The following is a 22,144-nucleotide window of genomic DNA, read 5'->3' as shown; positions in this document are numbered from 1 at the left end:
CCTGAAAGTCTGAAGACCTGAGACACTCGTGGGCTACCATGCTGAGGCTGATGATCTCCGCCGGCGAATGGGCTGCTTAGACAGAGCGGGCGCCGTCCCTGCTGGTCCCACACCGCTGCAGCGGGTCCGGCTGTCCCACGGCACCGGGAACTATCCCATCCCCCCGCCCGGGCGGGCGGAGCCAGCAGGCATAAAGGAGCTCCCGCCGTCCGTCGGGAGAGGGGGGCGTGCCCCCGGCAGCCATTTTGGGGAGCGCTGAGGCGAGCGGGCGGTGCGCGGCGCCCCCTGGCGGCTCCCCGCCCGCAGATCAGCTGCGAGCGAGCGGGCGGGCGGCCGCCATGAAGTCGGTTTTCGTCACCGTGGGCACCACCAGCTTCGACGACCTGATCGCGACCGTCTGCTCCCCGGCGGCCCTGCAGGTAAGGCGGCGGAGAGCCGGGCTCCGCGGGCAGCGAGGCCGGGCCTTCCCCTGACAGCATGGCCGTAGCGCGTGCGCGCTGGGAGCTGTCCCGCCCTCCCCGGTCCACCACTGACTGGCGGGGGCGCCTGAAGGAGCGGGAGGCGCGGAGTAGTGGGAGCGCTTGCGGGCGGGGGGTGCGGCGCTGAGGTGAGGTGAAGAGGTGGCGGCGAAGAAAGACAAGGAGGGAGGGAAGGAAGGAAGGAAGGAAGGTGGGGAGGGGTGCCAGTGGTCCCCGGGCCGAGGTAACTGGGAGTAGGGCCTGGCGCCCGACCTCCCCACACGCCCCCAGGCGCCTCCGACCCTCCTTCCCTCCGCCGCAGGCGCTGCAGAGCCGCGGCTACCAGAAGCTGGTGCTGCAGGTCGGGCGGGGCGAGCTGAAGCCGGCGCCGCGCAGTAGCCAGGCCGTGGCGGTGGAAGCCTTCCGCTTCAAGGACTCGCTGGCCGAGGACCTGAGGAGGGCGGACCTGGTCATCAGCCACGCAGGTAGAGCCCCGTTTGATTGCCCAGCTTGTTCTCCTGGGGACAGGAGTGGAGGTCAGTTGGTTGAAGTCTGTCAATCTACGGCTCGGGGCTGGTCTGGCAGTGACTGTTCAGGCCCACAGCTAGAGCTGGGTGGTTTAATGTTCACCTTCACGGGTCTCCTGTGTTTCCACAGCAAATATTTCATCTGTCAGGGCAAAAACTCATTGTGTTTCTGTTTCTCCTGTAGGTGCAGGTAGCTGTCTGGAGACTCTAGAAAAAGGAAAACCACTAGTAGTAGTAATAAATGAAAAGCTGATGAACAACCATCAGCTTGAACTGGCAAAACAGCTCCACAGGGATGGGCACGTCCTGTGCTGTAATTGCAGGTACGGAGCTGCTCTAGCTGTCCTGTTTGATCAAGCAGTGTTCAACACCATCGCTCAGTGTGTTATTACACTATTGAGAATGTAACAAGGAAATTTACATCCTTCTCAGTAACAACCATTTGTTTGCAAGGTAGATTTTTCCATAGTGGATAGGTTAACATTAGGTGCTAATTTAGCAAACTTAGCAAGCCTTTTGACCGTGACTCCTTTTAAATCTTTTTTTTTTTTTTTTTTTTTGAGGGCACAGGTATTCAGATTGGAAGAAGAATGATTTAAACCAAATAGAAGTGGTTGAATTTGGAACAGTCAGGTAGCATCCTAGAGGCACCTAACAGCTTCTCTCTTTCTCATTAGTTGTCAGATTCTTTTTTGAAGTCTAGAAGTAATACAATCCAAACCATTGGTTTGTAACCATGAACCATAAGGAATAAATTGCTCCCTGCAGACTTAAGACTCCATTTCTTCATTTTGCTATGTGGATTTTCCTTGTAAAGGGCACTAAAGTTGACTGTATAGGTGTAGTGACACAATAAAATTAAAAGTATCTGGAGCATTTAGAACAAAACATAAGAATAGCCTTACCGATATGGATCGGGGTCCACGTAGCTCAATATCCTATTTGCAGTGGCCACATGCAGATGCCCAGCCAAAAGCAGAAACAGGACAAGAACACAGAATCAGAATGGTTTGGGTTGGAAGGGACCTTAAAGATCATCCAGTTCCAACCCCCTGCCCTGGGCAGGGACATCTCCCACTAGACCAGGTTGCTCCAAGCCCCATCTAGCCTGGCCTTGAACACCTCCAGGGATGGGGCAGCCACAGCTTCTCTGGGCAACCTGTTCCAGTGTCTTGCCACCCTCACAGTAAAGAATTTCTTCCTAATCTCTAATCTAATTCTCCCCTTTTTCAGTTAAAAACTGTTACCCCTCATCCTGTTGCTACACTTCCTAATAAAGAGTTGTTCCCCATCTGACCTGTAGGCCTCTTTTAGGTACTGGAAGGGGCTATAGGGTCTCCCCAGAGCCTTCTCCAGGTTGAACAACCCCAACTCTCAACCAGTCTCCATGGGAGAGGTGCTCCAGCCCTCTGATCATCTTCGTGGCCTCTTCTGGACTCACAACAACAGGTCCATGTCCTTCTCATGTTGGGGCCCCAGAGCTGGATGCAATACTGCAGGTGGGGTTTCATAAGAGTGGACCAGAGAAGCAGAATCACCTCCCTCGCCTTGCTGGCCACACTTCTTTTGATGCAGTCCATTGTATGACATATTGTACTTCCTTATATTACTTTCCTTCCCATGCTCTTTTAAGTACTCTGTTCAGAGGGTTCCTAAATCAAGATGCTGTCTGGTTAGTAACTTTAAATACCTCTGTCTTCCAAGTACTTATTCAGGCTGCCCTTTTAACCAAACTTCCTGAATCCACCGTGTCCTCTGACAAGGAGTTTCACAGATCTACTGTCTGTCACTTCAGGAAAAAAAAATAACCCAAAAACTAACAAAACAAACCAGCAAACAACCTCCCCAAAAAACCCACCACCACCAACAAAAAACCCATCCCCTTTTGTTTGTGTTCACCTTGGCTCTTGTTAGTTTCATTTGCTCTTGTTTTGACTATATCTCACTGTTTTTATTTATGATTATTTATGATGGATTGCACTCTATAAATAACAGATGACCTCTAAATTGAGGGCAGAGGAAATGCAACTCCCATTATTTCGTCTGTGTCTTGTTCCTTTGCCCTGAAAATAGGATTTCATATGTTTCAGAAGAGCCTTCTGAAAAGACCAGGCCTGTCATTCGTTTATATTGGGCAAGTTTCTTAAACTTATCTCAGTGCTTCTGACAGCTTCGGAGACAGGAAGGAGTTTTTATTTATATTTGTTGAATAGTGCCTAGCATTTAAGCCTTATTGGCAGCCTAATAATAGCAAGCTAACAGGTTGTTTTACCTGTTCTTTCTGGCTACGTGTTAAGTGGAGAACTGTGCCATGTGTTCCAATAGGATGAATTTCCTGGTACAGATCTTGTACAACACTGCAACCACAGAAGATTAAAAAGTTAGAGCTGAAGTTGTCCGTGAAAGTTCTGATGCAGGCTGAAGTGTGTTCTCAGCAGTGCTGCCTATGAGCCAGTGGTGGTTGAGGCCTGCTGGTTTGTGGGGTCTCTTCTTCAATACATGTCCTTATTTTTGTTTCTGTGCTAAAGGATTATGTACGTATGAATAGAAAAAATTGTGTGAAGAAAAAATTCCCTTTGGGATGGATTTTTTTTTTTTTAAATTTTTGGTTCTGATTTGTTTTTACAGCACTCTCGTGGAGACACTGCAGTCGATGGACTTGTCAACTTTGAAACCTTTCCCTCCTGGACAGCCGGAAAAGTTTGCTTTGTTCTTGGATAAAGTTGTTGGGTTTCAATAAATAATACAGAGGAATAAAAATGTCAGAATAAAACTTTTGTCTTCTCCTGGTAAGGCCTTCCATACTTAAGAGTCTACCAACTGGGACAAACCCTCAAAGAAACTGTCTGTTAATATTAATTGACATTAAATGGTTTCCCATTTAGTGACAGTTTGAAGTCATCAAGCTTTATGCTTAAAAGATCATAGTGCCAATAAGCAGGGAGTGTGTGTGTGGGGGGAGTATGAACTGTCTAGCTTCTTAGACAGACAGATATTTACATCACAAAATATGCACTGAGTTGGTAATTCCAGTGAGGAGGACAAGCTAAATTACTTAACAGGCATGGCAGATACATAGTGGTTTCTTAACCATATTTACCTAGCACTAGTGGAAAGAAGTTGTCCTTGTTGAGGTTCCTGCAATGTTCTGCAAATAAGCAGATGCCTTCAGCTCTCATTTCAAGTGTTTACAGAAGCACTGAAAAGAGAATTTAAAAAGAGATTTAAACGTCTTTAAAGGGAAAGGGGCATGTGGTGAATCTGGGTGGGAAAAATCAAGAGCTGCAAACCTGCTGCCAAACTGCCCACCAAACCCAAACCACCTTGGTTTTGGGTGATTTACTCCCAAAGTAAAACATGGCCTATAGGAAAGGAATGGTGTTGACAATACAATCAATCCATTTACGGGGTGTTGTCCCATCGTTGCTTGGTTTGGACTATTGTAAAGAGCAGTGTTTCCTATTTGACGCTGATCGGAGCAACCCATTTAAAGTACTGAAATTGTCAACCGTGTTGATGCTACCATCAATTTGTTTAAGTTAATATTTTGAAAAACAACGGTTATTTAAACTTAAAATGTTCATGCAGGCTATTTGGTCTGTAATACTACAGAGTTGTGTAAGTGCCTCGTTGGTGCTAACTGCCCTCCCTACAAGTACGTTATTTGTTTGGGTTTGTTTGTTGGTGTTGCTTAAAACAAGAAAAAGAAACTTCTGAATCGGTGCATCTGATGCCCGAGTGCAATTTTTACTAGCAAATTAAAGGCACATAGAAGCATTCTCCTAATTAAATCACGCAGCATAGTTGTACAAGAGTGATTTTTGCCGACCCTCCAATACTTTAACTATGACTTTCGTGCCTTTAAGGATTGGTATAGAGCTGTTGTTACTTCAAGTTTACCGCTAGCAGCTTATCTCCAGTCCGAGAGCATGAAGGAATGTCACAGGAAATTCTGAATAACCGTTTTGACTGATTTTTCCAGCAGTTATCTGCAGTCATGGGCACACCAAGCAATGAAGTTGGAAGGAGCTGGCTTAGCAAGGGCTCCATTCTATTCCCCAGGCAGGTCTGGAAGGCAACGGCCTCCGCTGGGACTTAACTTGGTTTGGGGTGCCCACCTGTGCTGAGAGCCGGGGGGCCGGAGGAGAAGAGCTCCTCAGGGGGAGAGCGGCAGAGGTATTCGGGACCCTTCGCGGGCACCTCAAAATGGCTGCTGCAGGCGGCACCTCACTGCGGGCGCACCGCTCGCGACCACCTTTTGGGGCAGGCGGCAGGCAAAGGTAACCGGGCCCAGCTCCCCCGGGCTAGGGGCGAGTCGGGGGCGGGCTCCGCACTCGGCAGGGCCCGGCGGCGGCGGGCCGGGGGATGCCGGCGGTCGCGGCGGGCCATGGCGGGCCGGGCCGCGCAGGTGGGTGCGGAGGGCGCGGCCCCTCATTAGCAGCAGCCGCGTGCCCTGCCGCCGCGCGCCCTGCCGCCACGCGCAGCCTCCCCCGCAGAGTCCCCGCTCCTGCCCGCGCCGCCCCAGCCCTCGCCGCCCGGGCAAGATGCAGAAGGGCTGGAAGAAGTACTTCGGGCAGAAGTCCTTCAGCGAGGTGGCTATGGACGAGTACCTCGGTAGCCTGGGGCTGTACCGCAAGATGACGGCTAAGGACGCCTCCTGTCTCTTCCGAGCCGTCTCGGAGCAGGTGGGCACCGGCAACAGCCTCGGGGGGAGCCGGGGCGCCTCAGGCCCTCGGCGGGGCGGGCACGGCGGGCGGTGTCTGCTCCAGGCCCGTGGCGGGCGGGGGGAGCTCCTGGAGCCCCCTCCCGGGAGCCCGCAGTGAGGTGTCGCGGGCGGGGAAGGGTACAGGGTCCTGGGTCACTTGGGCTTTCCTCAGCTTCTTCCCCCGAGTGCCTGTGGCCCTCTGCAGTGTCTCCCTCTCTCTGTTTTGTGTTAGTCCTTAAATAATCCTAATGTGAAGTATAAATTAAACTTTGCAATTTTCTTCTTGTTTCTTTCCTTACCTTTATTTTCTTTCAGCTGTTTTCATCTCAAATTCATCACGTGGAAGTTAGGAAAGCTTGTGTCTTGTTTATGAGGCAACACCAGGATAAGTTTGAATCTGTAAGTAATGTGTGCGTAAGGCAGTCTTGCACCCTTAGTGAGGAAGTAATGTGGGAGGGGGTGAGTGGTTTAGCCATAAACATGCCCACATAAACATATGCACTGCAAACATGTCATGCTTTGCCAGGATGGATGCATGTTAGAGGAGAGAAATGGCAGGGTGATTGCTTGCTTGCCTTATTTGAGTTGCAATCACACAAGTTTTATTTGTCTTTATACTTCTGAAGTTCCTGAAATCAAGCGAGTTACTAATACCCCGGTAACTAGTGGAGTGACAGTCATTTGTGTAGTATATTCTCTGTGGACCAGCCATTGCAGAATTTAGTATGTAGAAAATATGTAGGACTTTGGACTAAGAAACAAAAATCAAAAGATAGCGGAAGACTCCAGAGCGTGTTTAACTGTTGCATAAAGTCATGGGTTTGGGGGTGTTTGATGGTTGGTTTTGTGTGTGGTGGTTTTTGTGGCTGTGGGTGCGTGTGGCAGTTTGTACCAGGGTGGTGTGGGTTTTGTGTGGTGGTTTATGCGGAGTTGGGGTCTGTTTGGGGGTTTTTTTTGGTGTGGGTTTTGTGGTTTGTTTTTTTTTTGTTTGTTTGTTGTTGTGTTGGGTTTTTTTTCCACTGTAATGGCAGTTAAGTGCTTAATCTAATCTAGGAAGGAGGTAAGTCACTGAATGTTACTCGTACTCATGCTCTTAATTTTTTTAGGATCTCTTGGTATTTCCAGATTGGTATCCCAAATCATTCCCATGCTCAAAGGCAGGGAACAGCTGAAGTCATACCCCTAGTCAGACCACAGCCCTTCAGAACCCCAGAATGATAGGAATTGGCAGACTAGTCCCAAGTTTGGTGTCTGTGTCCTTACTGCCTGCCCTGTTCCCTCCAATTCAACAGCTAGTAATGTATGGCATTGTGTTTAGGTTTAACTTTGCTTTCCAATTGGCTACATTTTTATATTTATTTTCTTCTTTGTTTTGTTGAAAGTATGTGGAAGGATCATTTGAGAAATACCTTGAACGACTAGGAGATCCAAAGGTAAGACTGATCTAATACTTATCGAGTTAAATTTTGAGGAAACTTGAATAGGAAAGTAATTAGGTGATGATTTAAAATGTGGTGATTGGGGCAGTGTTGGGGTTTTTTTCTAAATATACGCCAATCCTGGGGTCTCATTTGCATAGATGATACTATGGGTTTGTTCAGAATATTCACATGTATAAACAGTAACAATTTTAGTGGGGAATTTTTGTTGGTTAAAAGGAGGAATCTGTGCAGACTGGACAGTAAAGCTAAGGCCTCTTGTGGGCCTTATTCATAACTGCAATTCTTCTTAGAGAAGGAAAAAGCAAAGTACATGGAGTGTACCTTACATCAAATGTTTATCAGACTTTACAATCCCTTGCTGCTGCTTTTACCCCCAGGTTCAAATATTAGAATTCAAACTATTATTTCTTTAGTCTTGAACCAATACGTGTGGTAAATGCAGCAGTCTCTGAAACAAATCTAATGAATTTAATTAACAAAAATGTATCTTGAGTGACGTGTTTAATAGTCACTGCCAGAACTAGCTCCATTTTACTCAGCTTGGTAATCGTGGACATCCCATGTTTCAGACTTCTCTCCCCCCCCCCCCCCCCCCCCCCCCCCCCGGAAATCCCAATATCTCAATTCTCAATGCATTGATTGATTGTTTTAACAAATAAACATGAGTTCAGTTAAGTATTTTAATACTACAGAGAGGTGGAATAGAATTCTGTGTGTTGAAGGCGGCCCTGCTATCTCATGTAATCTCATAATCTTGCATAGGAAAGTGCTGGCCAGCTGGAAATGAGTGCTTTATCAGTGATGTACAAGTAAGTGTCTCTTTCTTAAGTTTTGCTTTGGTTTGGACTTGATGGTGTTTGGGTTCTGCCTCAGAACATTTTATTTGTTTGTCTCTGAGATACTAATGTGTGAAACATGGTGAGAAATGCTACCCTAACAAAATAACATGTGAATGGGAGCCATCACAGCCCCAGTTCTCATAGTGTGAGTTAAGGGGAGGGTCGATTTCCAGCGATGTTTATTTGTTATCATTTTGCTAATGTTAAACTCTGAAGTCAAGTGTTTCCTTTTGGTGGCTGAAGGATGGAAAATGGGAAAAAGCAAGGAGCTGGCGTGTAGTGGAAACACTATGTGGTAGTTAGTATGACTAAAACTCACGTGGGTGTTCTTGAAAGCTCCGGTAGTGAGAAATACTCGCCTTACTTGGTGCGTAAACCCTGATATTTATTTCAAAGATAACATAAGCCTGTACAGGTGCTGCTGTCTTGCTAAAAATGTTGCTAACCTGTAATACGCAGTCTGGCTCTCCAGTGGTAGAAGGAAGAGCTGTCCCTTTGCAGGCTCGTTCTGTTCCAGTACTAAAGGAACAAACTGAAGTGCTACACAAGTTACTAGTTCTGCATATGGAGGGTCTAGGCCTTTTACAGAATGACCAAATCACTTAGACTTAATTGTCTCAGTGTCTGAGCACCTTGCCATAAGACTAAGTACGTGACCTAATCTGTGACTAAAAATGGTCTTCCCCAGATAATTTTTCCCCCCCGAGTGTTGTTTGCTCATCTAGCTATTGCTGTATGGCAGCGTTCATTTATCAGGAAAAGTATTCTACTTGATTTTTCTATAAACCAACAGTGGATTCTCTAGAACACCTGCCCGCAAACTTCTTCATAATGTGGCTCTACTAAAAGTGTGCTCTTTGAAGTCTTGTTTTTCCTCTGCTTACCTAGGCGAGACTTTATTCTGTATCGGTACCCTGGAAAGCCACCCACTTATGCTACAGACAATGGCTTTGAAGACAAGGTGAGAAGTGAGGCAATTTCCTACCCCTACCTACTGGAGGTAATCCTAGTTACCTCCAGTCCTGCTTAGTTGTAAAAACTTGCCACTGGAGTTGAGGTCTTGTAACTCCAGTGCTCTTGCATACCTGAACAAAACCCCAAAGCTTTCTTCAGCTTATAGAAAAAGCACAGTATTTGCACATCAGTTAACTCAATTATAGTAGCTTTGCTTTCCATCTGAGGAATGGATTGTTTGCTGTTCCCTGCCAATTTTTTGTTACTCCAGCTTATTATTGGAAAGAAGTTTATTTTTGGCAGGAAGAGGTAACATCACAATTCCAGAATATTCTTTCATGTTTCTGAAATCTCTTTGGGTAAAAACACTTCCCAGTGAGAATTTGACTGAAGTGACAGGGTAGAATTAAATATCTGAGAAGAGCAGAACAAGATATATTTATCATATTGGCAAAGAAAAGGTGTTCTCTCCAACCCCCAGTACCTCTCTTCGTGAAGTTGGATGAAGTGTGCCATTTTTGTTCCTGAAAAGGGGAATTTAATGGCAGTGGATTAAAGTAACAAACATGCATTTCTGTGACATACCAGTTGAGCCCAGTTAAGAATGGGAGCTAATGGAACAGCTTATCTACACAAGAATTAGCACTGGAGGCAAAAAGAAGGAACATAAAGGAGAAGTACCCTGTATTACCCCCCATCTGACCTCTCCTGTTTTTTCTGCAGTCGTGTAGGTGGGCTCCCACAATTATGCGGCTAGCTCAGGCATGATGCCAGTGAAGTTGCTGCAGTATGGATTTCAGTATGGGCTATTACGTTTGCCAAAGTGGCTAGTCTCGTCTGAAATCTGTGCTGCTGCAGCTTTTCTTTCCTCTTGTTGTTTACATGCGTGTCTTTCTTTTCCTGTGTAGTTTCCTCTAGCTAATCTAATTCCAAAATGAGATAACTTTTAAAAATCAAGTAGTATGGTCTAAACGTGTGTTTGTCCTGGAAGACTTCACCACCCGAGCTCTCATTAAGTGTTGGCAGCTGTCTGTTATTAGACAGCGTGCGCAGGCAGCAGCTCTTTCTGGTGTTGCTCGTTCTCACTGTGAGATGAGAGCTTGTGTTGGCAGAAGACATGGTGCACACTGAATTAAGAGCCCTGGCATCCCAGCTCCTTCTGCTGGTTCACTGGGAAGCATCCTTGCTGGCAATGTGCTGACAGCTGCCCAAGGGCTTCTGCCAGTTGCAGTTAGCTGTGCTCATATGCCAAGATGGGGTTTGATGGTATACGTTTACTTGGTGTATCAATGCATGTGTTGCAGAAAGCACGCGTCTTCAAAAGGCAACATAATATTCTTATTAAAAGCAAGGCTTTTAATAGGGCTAGAAAAGTAGATGCTCTTCCAGTCCCTCAGGTAGGGAAGGCTGAAATGTGTCTTTGATACTTGGACAGTGTATTTCAGGCGTACTGTATTTTAATGGCTTGTTATTTATTTTACTCTGTGAGCAATTGGTGGTTTCAGAGGTAGGCTGGGAACAAACTCTTATTTCATGTTTAATGCAGCATGATGTACAGATTGGTAGTTTTTCTTTGTATAATAGACAAACTTATTTAGAGACTTTACATAGGATTCACTTTTAAGCTGATTTTTTTTTTCATATTTATATTGAGAATATTTATTGTTGTCTTGGTGAGTTGATGTCAACTGTAGAATGAAAGACTAATGTAGTCTTCAGCTAGGATATCAAATAGAGGTTTTACATCATTCCAGCCTTAAAGCCTTTTTATTTTTTTTTTAATTTTCCCAGATTTTACTGTGTTGTTCTGGCAACGGCCATTATGACTCTGTGTATACTAAACAATTCCAGGAAAATGCTGCTATTTGCCAGGGTAAAGTTGAAATCATTTTTCTATGGAAGAAAATTATGTGTTTTCATATGTTTATAGGCAGTACTTGTTTTGGTTTTCAGGGGTGGGGAGGAGAGAGATGGAGGCTCATTTATTGTATATTAATATATACATACACTCATTATTCTATCTGTTAAGTGGGGTGTTGGACTAAATAACTTCTAGAGGTCCCTTCTTCCCACTGGAATTAGTTTATGATCCTCTCCTTAATTGAATTTAATACAACTAGTGCCTTGTAACAGCAGATAATATCTGAAGATATGCTTACCTTGAAAATTGCAGTAGTTCTTATGAATTTGGTATTATCTTAATTTGCCTTGAGCTTCGTGTTGGTTTGTTCAGCTGTATTATATGAGATCCTGTACAAAGATGTTTTTGGCATGGATGAGGAAGAATTAAGGTCTGCAGTTGAGGTGTTTCGAAGTGGATCCAAGAAGAACAGAAACAGTGGCTCTGCAGGAAGTGAGGATGCAAACTTTGATTGTCTTCATGAAAAAGTATCCAGAAATCCATCGGAAAAGAGGTAGTATTTTGGGAAGGGGATGTGGTAAAAGGAAAGCAAAAAAAAATTAAAAACCTTGCAAAGGGCAACTTTTCCAAGTTTCTTTGAGTGTTCATGTGGTATAAATTCTCTTTTCTATCTCATGACACAAATGCAAAGCTGAAGTATATTGTAGAAGAGAGTGTGCTTTCCTTGGAGCTGCAAAGTGTCACATAATTGAACGTCCTCTGCTGCTGGCTATGTTATGGTTGTGTGTTACTCTGTAAAATGACAGCATATTTGTAAATAAAATTGTTCCTTATGTCATCAGAATACTTCTTATTTTGTAAGAAACTGTTATTACTCTTCTGAGCTTCTCTAGCTCTGCAGAGGTAATAGCGTACTGAGAAAATAATCTCTGCTTTATTTTCTTGTTTGTCCTTTTTTAATGGCATTGTACCCCAAATAGACAATTAAATGCTAGCATTATGCAAGTCTCTTGGATCCCTGGGGATGAGGGGAACAGACAGAATGTACCTATAGAAACCCTCATATCCTGTGTTGTTGCAGTCACTAGAAAGGCTAAAGGGATGCCTCTGGCCATTACTGAATTCTTGCAGATGACGTTGGTTTGATAGGACATAGAACAGGGTGTCGTCTTGTACTTGACAGTGCAAGAGTTCAATCAATCAGTGGGATCATCTTCATCCTTTCCTAGGGCAAGCATTAGCCCTCGTTAAGGGTGGGTGTTGGAACAAGTAAAGGTCATGTTCTTGAAACTAGGAGAAGGGTTGGCTGTACCGCATCACAGACATGGCTGATGTTTAAGGCAAAATCTACCGCTTGATGGCACCATGGTGCTTTTTCAAATTGTACGAACAGTTGGTTGATTTTAGTCCTGGCTAGAAATTATGCATTGTATCTTTTGTAATCTTATTTTCAATTACTTAGAGTGGACGTCTGGGAAGGCAACGATACTGACAATCCACAGGAAGATAAGTTCAAACAGAGCATTGAAGAAGAAAAGGTTTGTCAGTTAGGGTAAAATTCCGTATGGTGGGGTGGGTTTTTTGTTGTATGATATTACCCTTGTTAGGGCTAAACCCTCTTTTCCACTTCTTAAAAATGACTTTTTGGAAAGTAGGCGGCTTATTTCTTCCATCTGTTTGTCTTCTGGTTTTGCCCTTGAATTTCTATAAAATTGTATAAGCCTTCTTACTTTCTGAAATTCACTTGTTCTTCTTTAGATAACTATATTATCCCCCCCCAAAGATGAAGCTTAGCAGATCTTTCCTGGTATGCTCTTTGTTTTTCCGAGAAATGGTTTAAATCAGTTCACTTTTGTTTTGAACACAGTATAAATCACTTTAGAACAGTTCTAGAAACTCTATAGAAACCTGTTTTCAGATATAGTAACTGAAATTCCCACCAGTTTTTGAAGCCGTGGCTTCATTGGTTAGCTTCCTTGGATTCTTTTTGAGTAAAGAACATGCTGAATGTTACTCTTGAGCCTGTTTCTAACCATTTCAAAGTCTGTTTGCTCAACTTCTGAATGCCTAAATGTGTTTTTCATTGTTCTTGAGCTGTAGTTTTTTAGGCAAATATAGTGAAAGTTAAAATGTTGGAAAATAGTGCGTATACATCTTAAAATGGTCTGCAGATCCTGGCAGGATAGAGACTATGCTGAACACATTAAATGCACTTGTTAATGTTCCATTTCAACTCTGTTTTTAGCCTCCAGAAAATCCATCAAAGATGCCTGTTCCTTATAAAGTGCTTAAGGCACTGGACCCCGAGATCTATCGAAATGTGGAGTTTGATGTTTGGCTGGACAGCAGAAAAGGTATCTTTAAAAAGGGAAAAACAAACAACTCTGCCTGTACGAGGCTATGTCACCTGGTTCTTCACAGCTGAAATGTGAAGGGTACTGGTTAACCCAGCAGATACTTGTAGGTAGTAATCTTGTTGCTAGTAGCTGGTTTCTTGGCTTCATTTCAAAGTACAAAATACACTGCGTCTGACACTTTATAATGGTGATAAAGTTGCTAAAAATCTGACCTCTGCTACTTATTGACTATAGGAAATAAAAAGGTTTGGAGTACAGAACTCTGTGTTACCATTCTGTTGTATTGGAAATAAATTTGAGAGTTTGTTGTAGCATGTGTGCAAGGACTTCTGCCTTTTAAAGCATGATTTTTGGCTTCAGAGTTGTACAATAATGAAGATCTCAAATTTAGCATTGAGATTTGTCAAATTAGATGAATTTCCTTTTTGCTTCCCAGCTCTCCTGGGCTTGAACGTTCTGTAGATATTTCTTGGTCTTCGTGGCTTGGGGTAGGTTGCTGCTTTTTGACATAAACTATGGCTGATCCGTACAGCAAGAACTTGCCAAGAAAGATAAGTTTTGAGTGGAGTTTGATGTCTGACCCAAAGTGCTTTGCATACTGAAGAATTCCAGCACTTTACAACTGCATAAGCAATAATGAGGGCCATTAAAATTCTTGGAACAGAGTAGACTAACTAATTATCTATGTAGAGTACTGACATACAGAGAATCCAGGCAAGGAACCTACTGAAATCTAGCAGTAAGGAGACTTTAGACAATGTTAGTTTTTCCTGGATAACATCTCATTTTTGCCAGATGCCACCAGTACTCTGGCAAGAAAAGACATCTCCACCATTTTTAATACCAATCCTGGTATTAAGTGCAGGATTAACTTGGTACCATCAGCAGTAGTAATACTTACTGCATTATCTGGGTGTTACTGATCTCCTGTGACTTAGCCTAGTTATGGTCTGTTACAAGAACATCTACAGTTACTTCACCATTACTGTGGGGAATGTTCAGATGTGCATAGGAAATATTTAACTCAGTTGGCCTATAATTTGTAGTTGGATGCTGTCATGAAGTACTTGTAGGATATATAAAGAACAGTAGTTTAAAGGCTTTTTCCTTTTTATTTATTTATTCATTTATTTTTAGAGCTTCAAAAAACTGACTACATGGTGTTTGCTGGGAGACAGTACTATTTAGGAGACAAGTGTCAGGTTAGTACTCAAAGGAGACTCAGTTATGATAAACTATTAAAACTGCTTTAAATGGAGTGTGGTAACCCGCCAAATTATTCGACTTCATAGAATTTTCCAAGGCTTTTCTCATTCTCTTCCTTGTAGTTATTAATCTGACTTTCTTTTCAATTTCATTTCTTTCTAAAGTCTACCTTTAAACATTGGGTAGTGTGAAGAAAAAGCTGCTTGGAAATTCATTGTGAACCAGTCACGTACATTCTGATTGTGGAAGTTCCAGACCAGACTGAGAGCTCAAAATGCACCGGGTGTGCGTTTGAGGTAGTTGTCTATTGGATTTTCACTGGGGGTCACCAACAAGTCTGGGCAGTCTTCCGCTTCTCAACAGTAATGTAGCAAATATTTTTGTAAAATAGAAAGGAAAGAGCTAAAAAGGGAGGATTAGCATGGTCTGGCCAGGAGATACTGAAAGGAAGGTCAGCTTTCTTTGTATTCCAATGTTGTATGTAGTGAGGGCTTATTTTTTATCACTGTTTGAGGCAGTGCTGATGATTCACTCAGTGACTTGTTTCTAGCTGAGCAGAGCTTTCCTTTCCAGTTTCCTGTTTTATCATCCGTTCTCCTCAAGTTCTTAAACAGCAATCTTCCTTGGTACTTATCTACTTGGCACAGTGTATTTTTAAAAAAAAAAAAGGTATCTTGTTAGGCAGGTATCTTCTTACCTCTCAGTCACTCAGAAGGTTTTTTGGTTGTTTTTTTTTCCTTCCTCGCTGAAGTTAGTACAGCACTCTTTTATTTTGCCTGCTATTTTGAAAAAGTATTTGAGACTCCTGGGCCAACTCAGTAACATGCAATCAGCTAGGAGCAGCCTTTCCTATTAGTGGTTTGTAGACAGTATTCTGAATTGCCTGATACAGTTTGGGGTTTTTTAGAGCTTCCCATGTTCTCTCTCCAGGTGCGTCTGGAGCCTGGAGGTAAGTATTACAATGCTCATATCCAGGAAGTCGGACAGGATGGCAACACGTTGACTGTTTTCGTTGAGGAGCTGGCAGAAAAGTAAGCAGTCTGGTGACTTCATGTTTGAACTCTTCCTGTTTGAGTTTGTATATTCATAGGTGCTTAAAATAGGTTTGTTAAGGTACTTTGAAAAGAAAGGAGAACCTAGACTTTTAAATATAAAGTGAGCCTTTGCTTCCTTTTTGGCTATCACTCTTCAAATAGAGTGTTGCAGGAAACTTTATCTCTTGGATTTCTAATGATCAAAATAATTATTGTAATGCTTTCTGTGAAATCTTGCTGTTCTCTCTTCTCTTGAATGTGAAAGTGATCTTTGCAGTTTGGGCTTAATTCACGGGTAGCAAATTACCTTCTGCTGTTGGTTTCTGTGGAGTTTTTCTGTTGTATCCAAACAAATTAATTGGCACTTCTAGTGAGTCTAATCACTTTTTCCACCTTGCTGTTCAAAGCATTCACCCTCCTCCAAACTTAGAATTCAGCTTGGTGATATATTGCAAAAATCTTATGTTGTCAGATGCTTTCCGTGTACCTCTGAAGGCATACAAATGAGGGAAGAAAGACTTGACCCAGGAAGTCAATAGTGTTGAGACTACATCTTTTTTTTTAATAAACAAGTAACAATTATGCGTGCTTGGTGTCAGAGAAACGTCTTTTGTTTGTTCATTATTTCCACAAGCTCCCTACACTCTGAAGTTTGTGGATTTTTCTGTTTTATTTTCTTGTAGCGTTGCTTCAGCTTACACTGTGCCTAACTGCACAACAATATATCCTTGTGGCACTGCTAACATCAGTGTTCTTCGTGTAGGCATACAGTTCCTTTGGTAAACTTAAAACCAGTGACACAAGTGGCACCTGTCCTTGCTTGGAATATGGTTCCTAGCCGAAAAGGAGGAACCTATCAGAAAATAACAGGTGGATACTTCTCAGGAATAGGTTGGTACAAGGTTTCCACAAGCATTCCTTCCCTTGGGGCCAGAGGGGAGTGGGGGAGACACTCATGACAGTTTTAATAGTAGCGGTCTTTAGATATTAGAAGTGACTTAATTTAGCCTGTGATACAAAACTTGTTCACTGCAGAGGTTTGAGGTAAAGTGACCCTTCAGACAGAGGGATGAATTTGCCTTTGTGAAAGAGCAAATCCATTGAAAATACATAGTAGAGTTAGTATTGCTCAAAATTGCCAACAAGAAATTTGGCACTTGAGAACTATGTATAAAGACTGGGTCTGTGAACAAAAAAGGTTGTCTGATTTGGCCTTAGCCTCTGCTAAGAGACTGTGGACAGACTAGGGCTTCCCCAGCTAATTAAATATGGATTGTATTTGATGAATTTGGAGAATTTTTTTTGATAAATAAATGCATCCTTCCTTCATAAAGAGATTTAACACCAAGAGTACTGCTTTGATCAGCTGAAGTTAGGAAGGTATTTACGTGTGAGGTGATTGTGTTCTGCTCATAATTTAGAACACCTGCTTGAGCCTTCAAAATATGGGTATGAAGTTTGCATGCTTAAAATGCACTTTTTCTGGGATAGGCCATTTTCTGCGTGTCCAAATATTGTCTCTTCTCAAATGATAAAGAGCTCTAAAGTCAGCTGTTTAAGGTGTAAATCTATCTTTTCTGTCCTGAACTGAAACTGCAGAAATGGATATGAAAACACGGAAGAGAATGCTTAAGAAAGTTCGTGGAAAGGAAGTCTTTATGACTGTGGCTTATAGCAGGGGCCAGCCAGTTCTTCCACCCCGGCTACAGCACAGTTCGGGGCGCTCTCCTCCAGTTCACTGCTCACAGGGTGGTGGAAACATGGCATCTTATGAACACTATCATCCTCAGAATCCTCCTCAGAGACATAACCGTGGATTTGGAATGACAAGGTATGGAAGCTTTGAAAACTTGTCTGAGATCACCACTCTGTTCATTCTTGCTGCAGATTAGTTAGGAGAGAGTTTGTGCTATTTAATAGGTAAAACTACAAATGAGTTCCACCTGAGAAGCACTTCCTGGTAATCGCACCTTTTACCCTTTAAACTTAGGGGATCTGCCCGATTTATAAACAGGCACAACATGGTTGGCCCTCAAATAGCATTCTACCCCAGTCCAGGAAAGAGATGCTATCAGAGCTATGACAATTTCTCCTGCAGGTCCTGGTAAGTGAATATAAACCTCTTTACGAACCATTGCTCTAAAAGAGTTGGGGAGGATGGTGGGAGAGGTATGTGGAGGGCTGAGTTGGCTGTTAACGACACAGTATGAGACCATGGGTTTATTGTGCCTCTCTAAAGAGAACAGAGTTAAAATTGAGTAACGAAACCAAGGTGGAACTCCAATAGTGATGATTCTTAACCTCCTTTCTTGTTTTTAAAGCTCATACAGCCGTAGCCGCCGTCAGATGCAGTGTGTAAATAAGGAATGTCAGTATGGGTTTGTACCGGGGAATGGAGAGGAGCCTCAAGGGCCAGAAGAAACTATAACTTTCTATGAAATTGAAGGAGAGGAGGACACTGCTTTTCCCAGTTTACCAGTAAGTTATGAACAAGAGGTATGCTAAAACCTCTCAAAGAGAGAGAGAGGGTGGCAGGGGGAGGGGAAAGCTGTACAAATGTGCAGCACTGCTTTACCTAAGTATACAGCGGTATTTTTTTTCCCTTGGAATAAGCTTTAGTAGTGAACGTGTTTTTGAGAAGGGAAGGCTGAAGTGAGTCTAAATCCTGTACGATCTGCTTAAAGCCTCAGTTTTTCTAGCTGTTCCCCTTCTTTCTCCCTCCCCTCACCAGCAGCATTTGTTTTCTCTCTAGTATATTTTCGTAACAGTAGAGTTATGTTTCTCCTTTCTATTGCAGTTTGAAGACAAAACACAAAAAGCCAACCCCTTCCCACTGTGGGTGTCTGTCTAGCTCTAAATATTGTGGGAGAAAGCTTTTCAGTTGTTTGCCACGCTGTAATTTATCATTTCTGTAACTAGATTCAGAAACTGTATAGTGAGCGATAGCCTGGGCTGTTCCTCTGAGTTTGTGGTTGTGATGTTTTGGGCTAGCATGTTGTTCTTGGAACAGTTTTGTCTGCTCCAGAAACAGGAGAAGATTCCAAATCTAGACTTTTCTTCAAACAGTCTTTCTGTCGGGTTGTAGATAACGTGGCACAGTGTATTCATTATGCTTTAAAATAAATCTTTTATTTTTAGTCTAAGCCCAGTACAAAGCTGGATACGCTACAAAAAGTTCAATTTATATTTAGGTAACTGAATAGGAAAGCAGATCATTCTTAAAAAAAAAAAAACAAAACAAAAAAACACCCTGGTAGGTTTGAATTTCTTTTTACTGTGTTGAAGCAGTGAACTTAAGAAATGCTCGACTTGTATTTAAATGGGAGAGAAAGAATCTGCTCAGGGCTGTTTCAGCAGCAGCCATTTTTTCATTTGTCCTCATGTAATCTCTGCTCTGATTTTCCTCCAAGAGTGTCAAGGAATAAGGACAGATTACCTTGCAATTTTTTTTTCCCCTGACATGAAATCGATAGAGCTTACTAGTTTTTTCTCCACATTGCTAGACTATATACCTGCAGCTCCTAATGAATAGTTTTTAATGTTTTTCAGTGACTTTGTTATTGTCAATGCCAAAGCCTTTTCTCTGTCTCTTCCTTGTCTTGTTTGGTAAAGGAATATAACATTTCCTGGGGAAAGATGCATCTCGCAGAAAACTCTGCCATCCTACTAGAGGCCTGGTGGGAGAATCTTCTGACTTAGCACCTCTGCTTCAACCTTGGAAATCTTAAAACCCTCTCTGAGCACTTTATCGGTCTCATAGTCACCATGTCTTCTGAGGAGAATTTTGAGTGTCAGCTTAGCCATCACAAACAAGGGAATCAACTCCTTTTACTCGAGCATCTCAATCTTTTATTCCTGGTTTGGAGAACTCTGTATTTTAAATTGTGGTGCCACTAAGTCCTGACATCATGCAAAGGCAAAGGGCATGTGAAGTGTTAAAGTTTAGTCCTTGATGGGTGCTGCTGTCTGGAAGAGTCAGGCTTGCATGTGTGGGTCAAGTTAGTGCAGACAGTGGTGTCTGCCAGCAGCCACCCGTGAGTTTCACAACTTGTGAGAAAGAGAACCTTTTTCCATGATGATTAGAGTAATTGGATGAACTGATGTGCTGTTGGTGTGGTGGGAATGCTCTGGGATGAGGAACGCAGGAGTATATGTGGGGGGTAGCAGTCTTGGCGGTTGTCTGGAGTCTGCTCCCTCTTCATCTTTGGAGCTTGAGATGAAGCTGAGTTCTGGGCGGGAGCAACTTGACAGTATTGCACAGGATGGTGGTAGGTCTTCAAGGGTAAATTACCTTAGGTATGCTAGGCAGAACAAAAGGTAAGGGATGGAAACATGTCCACAACTCTTTTGCTGCAGTCAAGGTGCCTAGGAACAGACACACAAATTGTAATTCTAGTAAGTTTTGGTTGCAGCAAGCTTGGTCTGCCAGCCTGTTTCTACTCTCTCTGTGTGTGTAGAGCATGCAGAGCCTTTAAACTCTTTCTAAATGCATGCTTCTGACTTTGCTTTTTAGAGCCAGGGTAGCCCTGCTCCCATTGTCCATGGTCCAGCAGGATTTTGGGTAACAAGGAGAGGCCCAAACTCTGTTCCACCTAACAAGCAGGCACTGAATTCCTCAGAAGAGGAAGAAGAAACAAGTGAAAGTGGTGAGTTGTGAAATGATTAGTGTGTGAAGAGAAAAAGACAGGTTTAGAAAGACCTTCAGTGTGCTTTTCATTGTCGAAGTAGGTTCCTTAACATCTCCTGAATATCTTTATTGTGAGCTTTGAACATGCCTGTAAGCGCGTTATTTTTTTTTATCATTGTCTTACGGAGATTTGTTATGTTTAAGCTTGCTACACCATGACCCTTGTGATTGCATAGATCTGTAGCAAGCTAAGTTGCTGCTTAAAAATGCATGGTGTAAATTTGGTAATGGTGATCTTGATAGCTGTTGGAGTAACAAAATGAGTATATCTTCAGTGTTTCGCTACCTTTTCTGCACAAAACAAGATAATACTGAAAGCAGGTCATTAATGGACGCACTGAAATGTAACTGTGGTATCTTCAGCTTTAAGCTTTTATTTTTATTCTTTTTTCCCCACCCTGAATCATAGCTTCCTGTTCTCTCCCTTGCAGGGAAATTTCATGAAGAATATATCTATGCACCTCCAGGTAAGTATCACTTTTGTCTTTACTGACAGAACGCTCGGTGAATGTAATAACACTCATTATGACCTTTTTATAAGTTTCTGAAGGATTAGATTTAATGCTGCTTTTTTCAATTAATTTTGCCTATGCCCTCCAGATCCTGACTGTGAAACTGCAACAGTATTTAGTTCAGCAGAACCTACAGCAAACTTGGTAAGCTTTAGTCACTGTCTGTTCAGATTAGGAGTCCTTGAAGTGTGTTGCATTCTTCGTAGAAACTGTCCTTGGATGTAGGCTTAACATAGTAGGTCAGACTTCTTTTGGAGAAAAGGAATGACTGTTTCGTTTATATTCTCACTCCCCTTTTCCTACCTAAATGATGAGGTTTTTATCTGAGTCTGCGAGTATAGTCTGAACTGTACTAAATACGTCAATGACTTTTGCACCTTCCCCTCCGCAAAGAGAAAGCATATATTTGAGTGCTGTTTACTTCTCTTTTCTGCTCCAGACAGCACTTGCTTTTATCACGCTACCCTTCGTGTCCTACTCCAGTTAGTCTCATTCCACCACTGTGGGGCTCGAGAGATCTCACCTCTGATAGAATTGGCTTTGGCATATTTTTTTTTAATCTGAAACTAAATCTTGATTCACCTGCTGGTCTACAGTGTGTGTGAAAGCCAGCTGTATGTGTGTCACAATAAAACTGTTTTCACTGAAGTTATGAAACATCCTCTGCATGTGTGTATACAGTCCATAAATGAATAAAAAAATTTAGGGGTGTGGTGTGTGTGTGTGTGCCTTGTGACTTCTTTGCCTCTTAAATGGACCGTGCTTTACTTTGGAATCCCTTCAGGAAGAAGGGGCAGTCTCTGTGTCACCTCAAGATGGAGTGGCTTCCTACAGCTATCCCCAGAAGGTAGTATCTAGTACTTCACTGTGGTAGCGCTGTGGAGAGGTGACCACTCTGCTTGGTTAGTGGCAATTTGTGGGGTCCCTTTACCTGCCTCTTACAGCATCCTGTAGCAAAGAATACAATTCACTGTAAATATAAGCAAAACAGAAGGGTGAGAAGATGCCTTACAGGTATCTGCAACTCTAAACTGGTATTACCAACCCAAGTTTTAAAGAACGGGGATAGTTAGCTGCCTTTACAGTTAGGACTTCCAAAATGCATTTATGTGAAGTGAGAATTTTTGAACTATGTGATGTTTCCATAATCTTTGACAAAGCCAGTTGTAGAGGCCGTCTGCTGAATACTCTGACTCTTTTCCAGGTGTTGGTGAATGCTGCAGCAGTCTCAACCTCAACAGGTGTTTATGCTGCTCCAGCTTCAGGCTTCTCCTCAAATTCTGCTGCCTCCACTCCAGCCAGTGTCACAACAGCAGTTCCCCCACAATCAGCAGTTCAGCCACTCATAGTATCTCCCCTTTCTATAGGGAGGCCAGGTAGAGTGCACATACGATGGCTATGGACTTGGATTTCAAAGTAACTCTTCATTTAAGTCACTTAAAGTGATTTGTCTGTTCCCTGTTGCTCTAGGACAGACAGTTATGTAAGGAAAGTCTGGCCTGCCTTCTAGTGTGGAGAAATGGTTGAAAAAGACCTTTATTCTTAACTGGAATATGAAGCTT

The 22,144-nt window shown here is 43.0% G+C and overlaps 1 protein-coding gene across 1 annotated transcript in view; it reads left to right on the top strand.

Moving 5' to 3' along the window:
* Positions 1-232: 232 nt before the first annotated feature.
* Positions 233-22,144, top strand: part of ALG13 (ALG13 UDP-N-acetylglucosaminyltransferase subunit) — a 31,204-nt gene continuing 9,292 nt past the window's right edge. Inside the window, exons 1-24 of the mRNA XM_074602149.1 lie at positions 233-419; positions 781-943; positions 1,170-1,308; positions 3,614-3,715; positions 5,253-5,670; positions 6,006-6,089; positions 7,073-7,123; positions 7,895-7,941; positions 8,860-8,932; positions 10,717-10,798; positions 11,159-11,339; positions 12,249-12,324; positions 13,032-13,140; positions 14,281-14,345; positions 15,280-15,380; positions 16,147-16,274; positions 16,983-17,214; positions 17,374-17,487; positions 17,705-17,861; positions 19,897-20,029; positions 20,502-20,537; positions 20,671-20,726; positions 21,367-21,429; positions 21,787-21,958. Of these exons, the coding sequence (XP_074458250.1) occupies positions 339-419; positions 781-943; positions 1,170-1,308; positions 3,614-3,715; positions 5,253-5,670; positions 6,006-6,089; positions 7,073-7,123; positions 7,895-7,941; positions 8,860-8,932; positions 10,717-10,798; positions 11,159-11,339; positions 12,249-12,324; positions 13,032-13,140; positions 14,281-14,345; positions 15,280-15,380; positions 16,147-16,274; positions 16,983-17,214; positions 17,374-17,487; positions 17,705-17,861; positions 19,897-20,029; positions 20,502-20,537; positions 20,671-20,726; positions 21,367-21,429; positions 21,787-21,958 (2,863 nt within the window). The 5' untranslated portion in view covers positions 233-338. The remainder of the gene's footprint in view (positions 420-780; positions 944-1,169; positions 1,309-3,613; positions 3,716-5,252; positions 5,671-6,005; positions 6,090-7,072; positions 7,124-7,894; positions 7,942-8,859; positions 8,933-10,716; positions 10,799-11,158; positions 11,340-12,248; positions 12,325-13,031; positions 13,141-14,280; positions 14,346-15,279; positions 15,381-16,146; positions 16,275-16,982; positions 17,215-17,373; positions 17,488-17,704; positions 17,862-19,896; positions 20,030-20,501; positions 20,538-20,670; positions 20,727-21,366; positions 21,430-21,786; positions 21,959-22,144) is intronic.

Source organism: Larus michahellis, chromosome 9 (assembly GCF_964199755.1).
Source record: "Larus michahellis chromosome 9, bLarMic1.1, whole genome shotgun sequence".
Lineage (NCBI taxonomy): Eukaryota > Metazoa > Chordata > Aves > Charadriiformes > Laridae > Larus > Larus michahellis.
This window is presented reverse-complemented; position numbering and strand designations above follow the sequence as displayed.